This window comes from Ailuropoda melanoleuca, unplaced genomic scaffold (assembly GCF_002007445.2).
Source record: "Ailuropoda melanoleuca isolate Jingjing unplaced genomic scaffold, ASM200744v2 unplaced-scaffold2864, whole genome shotgun sequence".
Taxonomy (NCBI): Eukaryota; Metazoa; Chordata; class Mammalia; order Carnivora; family Ursidae; genus Ailuropoda; species Ailuropoda melanoleuca.
In genome coordinates this window covers 69,613-82,766 of record NW_023198992.1, presented here as the reverse complement: position 1 = coordinate 82,766, position 13,154 = coordinate 69,613, and the positions used below count along the sequence as shown (strand labels likewise).

The window sequence follows — 13,154 nt, the reverse complement described above, 5'->3', positions numbered from 1 at the left end:
TATTTGCACAACTAATGAATCATCGAACTTTACATCAGAAACCAGGGATGTACTGTATGGTGACTATCATTATATAATAAAAATAATTAAAATTAAAAAAGAAAAAAGAAAAGATATTTGATATTGTTTCAATTCTCTTAAAAAAGAAACTTGTTTTGTGTCTTATACACATGATCTATCCTAGAGAATGTGCCACGTTTAATTGAGAAGAATGCATATTCTCCTGGTTTGGGATAGAATCTCCTGTAGGTATCTGTAAAATTCACTTGGTCTAATGTGTCTTTCAAAGCCATTGCTTCATTGTGGATTTTGGGTCTGGATGACCTAATAATTGATACTAATAGGGTGTTAAATTCCCCAACTATTACTGCATTACTGTCATTTTCTTCCTTTAGTCTCTTAATGTTTGCTTTATATATTTAGGAGCTGCTGTATTAGATACATAAATATTTCCAACTGTTATATCTTTGTGTTAGATTAATCCCTTTAGCATTATGTAATAATCTTTGTCTTTTGCAAGAGTCTTTGTTTAATGTCTATTTTGTTAGATATACATATCGCTACAACTTTTTTTTCACTTCCATTTGCATGAATTATCTTTTTCCACCTTCTCTCTTTCAGACTGTAGGTGTTTTTATACCAAAAGTGAATCTCTTATAGGCAGCATAAAGCTGATGATTTTTAAAATCTATTTGGTCACCTTATGTCTTTTTTATTTAAATTCAATTAGCCAACATATAATATATAATTAGTTTCAGATGTAAGGTTCATTAATTCTTCAGTTGCATAGAACACCCAAGTGTTCATCATATCATGTGCCCTCCTTAATGCCCATCATCCAGTTAGCCATACCCCTTTTATATCAATGGATAGATTATCCAGACAGAAAATTGATAAGAAAGCATAAGTTTCACATGACATGTTATATCAGAGGACTTAATAGATATACACAGAATATTCCATCCCAAACCAGCCAAGTATACCTTTTTCTAAAGTCCACATGGAACATTCTCCAGGATAGATCACATGTTATGCCCAAAAACTAGCCTCAATAAATTTAAGGAGATTCAAATTACGTCAAGCATCTTTTTCAACCCAAACCATTGAAAAATGAAAGTAAATAACAGAATAAACCAGAAATAGCACAAATATGTGGAGGCTAACTAGCAAGCCATTAAAAAAAAGTCGATGAAGAAATAAAAGAAATAAATATACACATGTAGACTAATGAAAATAAAACCAATTTGTCTAGAATTTTTGGGACAGTGAAAAAATTTCTAATACAGAATTCTACAGCAATGCATGCTTATCTCAGGAAATGAGAAAAACTCAAATAATAAACAATTTAATCTTAACCTAAAGGAACTAGAAGAAGAAAAAAACAAAGTCCAAACCGAGTAAAAGGGAGGAAATAATAAGATCAGAATGTAATACATGAAATAGAAACTAAAGGAAGAGAAAAAAAAAGAAAAGAAAAAAGAAAAGAGGAAAATAATCAATGAAACCAAGGGCTGTTTTTTGATAAGAAATATTAACAAACCTTTATCCAGAGTCATCAAGGGAAAAAAAAAGAGAGCAATGACTCAAATAAGTAAAAATCAGAAATGAATGAGGGGAAATAAAAAACCAACACTGCAGAAATAGAAATAATTATAAGATAATACAGTGAAAAAATATATGATAACAAATTGGATGACCTAGAACAAGGATAAATTTCTGGAAACATGAAATACCTCAAAAGTGAATCAGGAAGAAATAGACAATTTGAACTCACCAGTTATTAGTAATAAAATTGAATCAATAATTAAAATCTCCCAACAAACACAAGTTCAAGACAAGATGAATTCACAGAGATTCTACTAAACATTTTAATGAGTTAATACCTGTTCTCTTCAAACTATTCCAAAAATAGAAGAGAAACAGAACAGTCCAAATTTTTCCACTTGGTCAGCATCAACCTAATACCAAAACCAGACAATAACACTACAAAAGCAACAGCAAACTACAGGCCAATATCCCTAATGAACATAGATGAAAAATCTTCAACAAAATATTAGAAAAAATGCAACAATAAGTTACAAGGATCATTCACCATGCTCTAGTGGCATATACTTAAAAGATGCAAGAATAATTCAATATCTACAAATAAATCAGTGTTATACAGCACATTAACAATGTTGAGAATAAAACCATATGATTACCTCAATAGATGCAGAATATGCATTTGACAAAATTCAACATTTGTTTATGATATATACTCTCAATGAATTCAGTTCAGAGAAAACATACTTTACATAATAAGGCCATATATGATAAACCCATCACTAACATCATACTCAATGGGTAAAAGCTGAAAGCTTTCTTCTAAGATCAGGAACAAGATGATGATTTTACTCTCATCACTTTTATTTAACATAATATTGGAAGTTTTAGCTACAGTAATCTGACAAGAAAGAAAAAAAAAACAAATTGGAAAAGAAGACGTAACATTGTCAGTATCTGTAGATGAGAGGATACTATAGATATAAACCCTAAAGACTCCACCAAAAAACTATTAGAACTAAAAAAGAAATTCATTAGTCACAGGATTAAAATTAATATACAGAAACATTTTTCACTGCTATAAATTGATAATGAAGTAGCAGAAAAGAAATTTAAAAGAAATATATTACATTTATAATTGGTTGAGAAAAATAAAATACTTAGAAATAACCTTAACCTAGGAGGTGCTAAACCTGTACTCTGAAAATTGTAAAAGATTAATGAAATAAATTAAAGATGATACAGACAAGTGCAAAAGATACACCACACTCATGGATTGGAAAAATTGATATTGTCCAAGTGTCCATATGACCCAAAGCAATCTACAAATTCAATGCAATCCCTGTAAAAATAACAATAGGTTTTTCAGAGAAAAATAACAAATAATTGAAGCCACAAAAGACCCCAAATAGCCAAAGCAAGTTTGAGAAAACCAAAACAGCTGGTTATATAATAATCCCTTTCAAGACACACCACAAAGTTGTTGTAATAAAAATAGTATGGTAATGACATAAAAATAGACCTACAAAATGGGACAGGATAAAGATCCCAGAAATAAAGACACACTGATATGTTCAATTAATCTACAGCAAAGAAGATCAGACTATACAAGGGGGGAAAGGATTGTCTCTTTGATAAGTAGTGTTGGAAAAACTTGACAGTTACATGCAAAAGAGTAAAACTGGACCACTTTCTTACACTATACAGAAAAAAATAGACCCAGAATAAGTTAAAAATCTGAATATATGATCTGAAACGATAACATCCCTTAAAAAAAACATAGACAGGAATATCCTAGAGATTTCCTTAACATTTTTCTAGATATATCTTCCTACTCAATGGAAACAAAAGCAAAAGTAAACTACTGGGACTATGTCAAATAAGATTTGCACACCAAAGAAAAAATCAACAAAATCAAAAGACTGAAGTGAATAAATAAGATTATGAGTACACTTATCTTAACGAGCACTAAAAAATGTATAGAATTTTGAATCATTATATTGTACACTTGAAACTAATATAACATTGCACATTAATTTTACTTGAATAAAACAAAACAAAACAATACGAAACAACGATGACGACAACAGCAAAACAGTAAAAAAATTAAAAAAATCCCCCAAAACCAAAGGCAACCTAGTGAATGAATGGGAGAAGATATTTGAAAAATATATATTTAGTAAAGGATATGTGTGTGTGTGTGTATATATATATATATATATATATATATTCAGTTAGCCACTGTATAATACATCATTAGTTTTGATGTAGTGTTCTTTGATTCATTAGTTATGTATCACACCCAGTGCTCATTAGAACGTGTGCCCTCAAAAAATTCAACACCCCCTCCAAAAGAAATCTCATTAAAAGTGGGTAGGGGACCTGAAAATATTTTTTCCAAAGAGGACATACAAATGGCCAACAGATGGTGGAAAAAATGCTTAACATTAATAATCACCAGGGAAATGCAAATCAAAACTGCAATGAGATAACATCTCACACATGCCAGAATGAATAATATAAAAAAAGAAGTAATAGACAGTGTTGGTGAGGTTGTAGAGAACAGGGAACTCTCATGCACTGTTGGTGAGAATATAAATTGGTGCAGCCACTGTGGAAAACAATATTGAGATTCCTCAGAAACTTTAAAATAGAAAATACAGTAATTCCACTACTGGTTATCCACTAATTTGAAAAGATACAAAAACTCCCATGTTTATTGAAGCATTACTTAGAATGGTGAGGGTGTGGAAGCAATCCAAGTGTTCATTGACAGATGAATACATAGAAAATAAATAATATACAGAGGATTGGATGGATGGATAGACAGGTGATAAATAAATGATAGATGGTAGACAGATAGACAAATGGTAGGTAAAAAGGTAGATGATAGATGAATATAGAGATTTGGTAGATAGATAGATAATAGATAGATGATAGATAGATAGATGATAGATAGATAGATGATGATAGATGATAGATAGATGATAGATAGACGATTGATGGGTGATATATAGATGATAGATAGATGATAGATGATAGAGAGATAGATGATAGATAGATGATAGATAATTACTCAGCCATAAACAAGAATGAGATCTTGCCATTTATAAGAATGTTAATGGACCTAGAGTTTATTATTGTAACCGAAGTAAGCCAGACACAGCAACCCCTATCAAAATAGCATCAAACATTTTTCACAGAGCTGAAATAAATAATCCTAAAATTTGTATGGAACCAGAAAAGATCCCAAATAGTCATATGTTGAAAATAGCCAATTTTGAAAAAGAAATCCAAGGCTGGTGGCATCACAATGCCAGTCTTCAGGCTCTATTACAAGGCTATAATCATCAAGACAGTATGGTACTGGCTCAATAACAGACACATAGTTCAATGGAACAGAATAGAGAATCCAGAAATGGACCCTAAACTCTGTGATCAACTAATCTTTGATAAAACAGGAAAGAATATCCAATGGAAAAAGACAGTCTCCTTAACAAATGGTGTTGGGAAAATTGGACAGCCACAAGTGAAGAATGAACCTGGACCACTTCCTTAACCATACACAAAAATAAACTCAAAATGGATGAAAGACCTCAATGTGAGAGAGGAATCCATCAAAATCCTACATGAGAACACAGGCAGTAACCTCTTCAACCTCAGCCACAGCGACATTTTGCTAGACACATCTCCAAAGGCAAGGGAAACAAAGGCAAAAAATGAGATATTGGGACTTCATCAAGAGAAAAAGCTTTTGCACAGCAAAGGAAACAGTTGGCAAAACCAAAAGACAACTGAGAGAATGGGAGAAGATATTTACAAATGACATATCCCCTAAAGGACTAATATCCATAATCTATATTAATTTATCAAACTCAACACCCAAAGAACAAATAATCCCATCAAGAAATGGGCAGAAGACCTGAACAGACATTTCTCCAAAGAAGACATAAAAATGACCAATAGACACATGAAAAAAAATTTCAACATCATTTGGTATCAGGGAAATAAAAATCAAACCTCAATATGGTACCACCTCACACCAGTCAGAATCACTAAAATCAACAAGTCAGGAAATGAGAGATGTTGGAAAGGATGCAGAGATACCTGATCATTTGGTAAGAATGAGAGCTGGAGCAACCACTGTGGAAAACAGTATGGGGGTTTCTCAAAACGTTGAAAATAGAGCTACCCTATGACCTAGCAATTGCACTACTAGGTATTTACCCCAAAGATACAAATGTAGTGATCCAAAGTGGCACCTGCACCCAAATGATTATAGAGGCAATGTCCACAATAGCCAAATTCTGGAAGAAGCCCAGATGTCCATCAGCAGATGAATGGATAAAGAAATTGTGGTTATCTGTCATCTATCTATCAATCTATCTATCTATCATCTATCTATCTATCTATCATCTATCTATCATCTATCTATCTATCCATCTATCATCTATCTATCATCTATATCTATCTATCATCTATCTATCTATCATTTATCGGCTATCTTCAGCTATCTATACTACAAATCTATCTACAATGGAATATTTACAGCCATCAAAATAAAATCTTGTCATTTGCAATGATGAGGATGGAACTAGAGGGTATTACGTTAAGTGAAATAAGTCAATCAGAGAAAGACAACTATCATATCATCTCACTGATATGTGGAATTTAATAAACAAAACAGAGGATCATAGTGAAAGAGAGGAAAAAATAAAACAAGACAAAACCAGAGAGGGAGGCAATCCATAAGAGACTCTTAATCATAAGAAACAAACTGAGGCTTGCTGAAGGAGAGGAGGTTGGGGGATGGAGTAACTGGGTGATGGACATTAAGGGGGGCACATGATGTAATGTGCACTGGGTATTATATGAGACTGGTGAATCACAAGCCTGTACCCCTGAAACCAATAATACATTATATATTTATTAATTGAATTTAAATAAAAATGTTTTTTTCTTTTTTTTAATTTTTTAATAATAATATTTTTATTATATTATGTTAGTCACCATACAGTACATTCCTGGTTTTTGATGTAAAGTTCCATGATTTATTAGCTGCGTATAATCCTTAGTGCACCATGCAATACGTGCCCTCCTTACGACCCATCACCAGCCTATCTCATTCCCCCACATCCCTCTCCTCTGAAGCCCTCAGTTTGTTCCTCAGAGTCCATAGTCTCTCATGCTTCATTCCCCCTTCTGATTAAAATGTTTTTTTTTTAAATGTTAGTTCATAGTAGGCATTTCAATAAGTCAAAATTAAAATAAAAAAGAAATAAGCCAGACATGGTAAGACAAATACCGTATGATTTCAAATACCATATGTGGAATCTAATAATAATAAATAATAATAATAATAATAATAATACAAATGAGCAAACAAAGAACAAAAACAGAAATATACTCATAAGTACAGAAAACACTTTGCCAGAGAGGAAGGAACTACAGGGATCAGTAAAATATTGAAATGGGATTAGGCAGTTTAAACTCCCAGCTGTAAAAATATTAGTCACAGGGATTAAAAAAAAACCATCCATGTTGTCACAAGTAGGAAGATTTTATTCTTTTTATGGCTGAGTAGAATATATATATACCAATACCACATCTCTTTATCCATTCATCCATCAACTGACACATTTTTTTTTTCATATCTTGGCCACTATAACTATGCTACGATGAACATGGGAGTGCGTGTATCTTATTAAATTAGTAATTTTCTTATTATTATATTTTGTTTAATATACAGAAATAGAGGTGCTGGATCACATATTTCTATTTTGTTGAGAAAAACTGCCGTATTGTTTTCCATAATAGCCACACCAATTTGCATTCTCACTAAGAGTGCATGAGAGCTCCCTTTTCTCCAAAACTGCACCAACACTGGTTATTTCTTCTTTTTTTGAGGACGGCCATTCTAAAAGATAGGTGTTATTATGTCATTGTGATTTTAATTTACCTTTCTCATGATTAGTGATGTTGAGCATTTTGTGTGTGCGTGTCTGTTAGCTATCTGTGGGCCTTTAGAAAAAATTCTATTGATAAGGATCATGTTTAATCTATTGTTTGCTTTGGGGAATATGGACATCTTAAAATTATTAATTTTTCTAATCTATAAGGATAGAATATCTTTCCATTTATTTGCATATTTTTCAATTGATTTCATCAATGTCTTATTGTTTTCCATGTACAGATCTTTCATTTCCTTGGTTAAATTTCTTTCTTTTTTTTTAAGATTTTATTTATTTATTCGACAGAGATAGCCAGCGAGAGAGGGAACACAAGCAGGGGGAGTGGGAGAGGAAGTAGCAGGCTCACAGCAGAGGAGCCTGATGTGGGGCTCGATCCCACAACGCCGGGATCAGGCCTTGAGCCGAAGGCAGATGCCCAACCGCTGTGCCACCCAGGCACCCCCCTTGGTTAAATTTCTCTCTAGGTATTTTATTCTGTTTGATGCAATTGTAAATGGGGTCAGTTTATTAATTTCTTGTTCAAATAGTTTGATGTTAGTCTATATTGCACAACACATTTTTGTTTGTTGACTTTGTACCCTGCACCTTTAATGAATATGTTTATTGGTTGAAGAGTGTCAGTTTTACTTCTTTTTTAATCAAGATGAATTTTGTACCTTTTCTTGCCTAATGACTTTACTAGGACTTCCAATATTCACCTTGTTCTTGATAGCAGAAGAAAAGAAGCAGGAGAGTGCAGAGCATGGACACACCTGCTGGCTTTAGTGAGGCAGTAGAAGAGCACAGGGCTGGGTTCACTATTATTATCTGCAATCAAAGTTAATTAAAGTCTGGGGACTGTGTTCCCATAGGTCATTCACTACAAAGATCTCCAAAATGATGATGACAAATTGCTAAGCAACCTACCAAGTTAGACCTTAGCTGATGTACCAACCAGTATTTAATATACATAGTAGTGTAGAATCATAGTCACTGGGCTCATTCCCAAAATGCATGCCTCTCCATCAACACCAGGTCAATTGCATTTATTTTTCTATGCAAAAAAAGTCTAATTCTGCATAGTGAGAAGATACAATTGATCACTGAAAATCCAAGAGGCAGAGGTGTCTGGAGATAAGTATAATCTAAGGTAGATACTAAGCAGGCAGAAAAAAAAAATCTTGAACTACAACTGGTAATGGAAATTTTGTAGAGAATTTGTATGCTTATTAAGTTTCACAAATGTCAGACTTTGGTGATTGTACTTGTAAAAGGAAAAATAACTGTAACAGTCTTAAATGAGTATTTTGCAGGCTTCCCAGGGTTCAGGTATAGGAGAAAGCTATATGAAATTATATTTATGTTTGACTATCTGACTGAAAGATATTAATTAAATAACTGTGTTATAAATATTCTTGTATGACCAAATCTGTCATAATATGGAGCAAGCATCATTCATGATGTTAAGGAAAACATTTGAGAATGAGAATTACTAAAACTATAGACTCAAAGCCGATATTTTCAAAGATGTGCCTAAACTCAGTAACCAAGTTAATCTCTTGAATTTATCCTATTGATTTTAGAAAAACTATCTGGTGACTGAGTTATGATTTAATTTCAATTTTCCTTGTACATATTTTAACAATAATGGCATGTTGTGTTCCTAAAATGATACAAATAGTCATAATTTGGAAGACAACTCAAAAGGTCAGTAAAATTCTATAGTTAATGTAACATTGGACTCCTCATTTTGAATAGATAGATCTTGTATATTAACAAAATAATTGAAATATATTGAGTTGGCTATCAATAAATAATTATTCCAATGGATTGATTTAATTGATACAACTGCTTTACTATTGTGGGAACAATTTAATAAATAATTCAAAATTTTTATTAAATGACAGTAGATTTTTCTTTTCCAAGAATTATTATCTGTAATCTGGTTGTACTATAATTCATGTTTTTTTTTAAAGATTTTATTTATTTATTCAACAGAGATAGAGACAGCCAGCGAGAGAGGGAACACAAGCAGGGGGAGTGGGAGAGGAAGAAGCAGGCTCATAGGGGAGGAGCCTGATGTGGGGCTCGATCCCGTAATGCCGGGATCAGGCCCTGAACCGAAGGCAGACGCTTAACCGCTGTGCCACCCAGGCGCCCCTAATTCATGGTTTTTAATTCTTAAAACACAACCAATAATTCTTGTGTCCTTTTTTCCCCAGGCAGATATTCAATGATACATATTTACAAAATGTTTATTAAAATATTAAGTAAAAATGAATTAAATGCATGTGGATTCTTCTTCTTTACTCTAGTGTTTGACTCGAAAATCACTAAACATTACTTCATTTACTCTATTACCCATATTTTTAATGTCTGTGCCTTTGGCCTTGCAAAAGTTATGAATTATATGGCTTGAAGAATTATATGGCTTATATAATTGAAGATTGGAATACAGACCTAGAACAAATTGCGGAACAGGTTTTTTTAATGTTACTACTACTATTACTACTGCTGCTACTACTACTACTACTACTACTAGATACATTTTGAGCACTTGGAATGTCTCATGCCTCACACACACCTAATAACAGAGGTCTTTTTATTACTCTTATTCTAGAAAAAACTAAGATATTTTTAGCAGACAAATGAAGTCATCATAAAATACTAATAGATGAATTTCTCAGCTCAGTGGAAAAAGTGACAGACCAAGCCAAGCCAAGCCATGGAACACATATGTGTATGATATAAATATGCACATTTATATGTATGATAAATTAATATGTATGATATCATAAATATGCATATTTATATCATACATATATATGGTCCATGAGGCTATTCAGGGATGAGAAAACTGAAAACTTTCAGTTTATACAGTTCAAAATTGTTAAACAATAATTTGTGTAAGAATTCTAATTCCTCTCTCACTTAATTATGCAACATGAGTTTTGACAGAACAAACAGACCATTTCCTCAGTCTTTAAATTTACATGAGTTGCTGTGCCCTAAGGTAGACACAGCTGAAATTAAATGTTACATCATTCTCCACCCCTAGCTTAATCAGATGAATCTTTCTCTGTGTTGATATATCACCCTATAAGAGCCTTAGCTTCAGCATTTATATTACTCTCTTTTTTGTTGGTATAAATGATTCTATATCTAAACTCATGTGTATATGTTTGTGTGTGTGTGTGTGTGTATATATATATATGTATATAAATATATAAAATTGAAATAATGGCCACTTAAAAAAGTAGAATGAAAAAATAAATAAATGGTGATGATTTTTCAAAACTATTTTGTTATATTCCTGAAATAAGTACAATTTTAGCAAGATTAGTGATTAGGCTCATTAGTGATAGAACATGATTAATAATTAGCTTCTTATTTTATATTTCATCAGAATTATGACTAAGAGAAAAACAAATTTATTCATAACACATATTTGTCACAAAATAGTCTGAATATACAGACCCAGAAAAGAACCATTAAATCAGGGGATGCCAATATTTTATATTATGAAATTTCCTGCTCCAATAATAGAGAATAGGATTTCCAGGTGTTTTGATGTCTGTGTTTCACTGATACTATCTGTTAGGGAACACTGATGCATATGGAAACTTCCACATGTACAACATTTCTCTTACTTAGATTGGGGTTGATACTCCACTTTTCAGTAAGGTGTCATGGAGGGAAAAAGCTTTTGTCCTCACCATGAATGCAATTGGAGTGAAGATATTTGTCATATAGTCAACTTGGAAATGTGTCCTGCTGAACTCTCCATGGACACTGCTAACCTTATGGATAATAAATATTTTTTAGACACATAGTCTTTCAAACTTATTTCATTAACAGTACAGAATATTTATGGCTTCCAAGAAGGGACATAAGTATGGTCATTTTCATTACTAATCTCATTATGATTAGCCAAAATAAATTAATCTGATATCTCTTTAATAGTTCATTAAATGATTGATTTGTAATTTTAAAGTTAAATTAAGTGAATTAATTTGATGTTCCTCTCTTTTTTTCCCAAAAATTTACAAGAGTTAATAACTAGGGTCCATAAATATTAAATAATAAACACAGCTTTAGGTTTATATTTGTAGAAAATAGATCCATAATTTTTAGAAGGTTCTAAGAAAGAGAGAAAGAAAAAAGAAAGAAAGAAATCCACTCAACAGAGGTTAAAAGGCACTTATCATTTTTTCTAATATTATCTATTTAAGAAGTATTTAGGCAATTGCTCAGCAATAAATAGTGAACTACCTCTGATGAGATGATGGCAAATATTATGGAGTTCTAATGTTGGGAAGAAAGATATAAAATTTTACACCCTACTATTGATATACGATCTGTACTGAATGCCATCAGTTCTAATCCATTTGATTTGTCCCCCAACACTGTTACATTTCTTTTAGAGGTATGCTGGGTGGAAACGAATCCTCAGTAACTGATTTCATCCTTGTGGGGCTCTTTCCTGAGTTTCAGCATTCTACTGTCCTCAACTCTGTGATCATTTTTATCTACACCTTGGCCTTCCTGGGAAATATACTTCTGATTGTCTTGATTTGGGGAGACTCTCGGCTCCATACTCCCATGTACATTCTCCTCAGTCAACTCTCCATCATTGACTTGACATTGACTTCCACCATTGTCCCAAAGATGGCTTCTAATTTTTTCACAGGGAAAAGGACAATATCATGGATTGGTTGTGGAATGCAGAGTTTCTTCTACTTGATGTTAGGAATGTCATAGTGCCTCATCCTGACTCTCATGGCTTATGACCGCCATTTGGCTGTCTGCAACCCACTGCGTTATCCCATTAGCATGAGCCCCAAGATCTGTATGCACATGGTGTTTGGGTGTTGGATTGGAGACTCTATAAGTTCCTTTATCCATACAGACTACCCTATGCATTTTCCCATCTGTGGGTCACGGGAGATCCACCACTTCTTCTGTGAGGTCCCAGTCCTCATTAAGCTCCCCTGTGAAGACACTTCAGTATATCAGTTAGTGGTGGTGGTGACAAGCATTGTGTTGCTTGTTGTACCTTTCAGTCTCATCACAGTTTCCTATACTCTCATCTTCCTCACTGTCTTCCGTATGAACTCTGTCAAAGGAAGGAAAAAAACCCTGGCCACTTGCTCTTCCCATCTAACTGTGGTGAGTCTCTTCTTTGGCCCAAACATATTTATCTATATGACTTTCACTTCCTGTCATAGTGGAGAGCAGGACCAAGCTCTTTCTGTATTCAGCAATATCCTAACGCCCATGTTGAATCCCCTCATTTACAGCCTGAGGAACAAGGAGGTGGTGGCAGCTCTCAGGAAGCTTATGGGGAAGTGTGTGGTATCTTAGTAGATGAAAAGTACTCCATAACTGTGAAAAGAACATGTTTATAGCATGGACAAAAATACAGTGGAAATACCACTTTGAAATACTAACATGGTGCTGTTGGTTTCAGGAAACTGAGGTGATTGTGGTTTTATGTAAATAGAACTTTTTTTAATTTTTATTTTGTTATATTAGTCACCATACAGTACATCCCCAGTTTTTGATGCAATGTTCCATGATTCATTATTTGTGCATAACACCAGGTGCACCATACAATATGTGCCCTCCTTGATATCCATCACTGGCCTATACCAATACCAC

The 13,154-nt window shown here is 33.2% G+C and overlaps 1 protein-coding gene across 1 annotated transcript; it reads left to right on the top strand.

Moving 5' to 3' along the window:
* Window positions 1-11,921: 11,921 nt before the first annotated feature.
* LOC100482648 (olfactory receptor 2T27-like) lies at window positions 11,922-12,857 on the top strand. The gene is given in 1 exon segment (XM_011217033.2): window positions 11,922-12,857. A coding segment is annotated over 1 exon segment (936 nt).
* The last annotated feature ends 297 nt before the right edge of the window (window positions 12,858-13,154 follow it).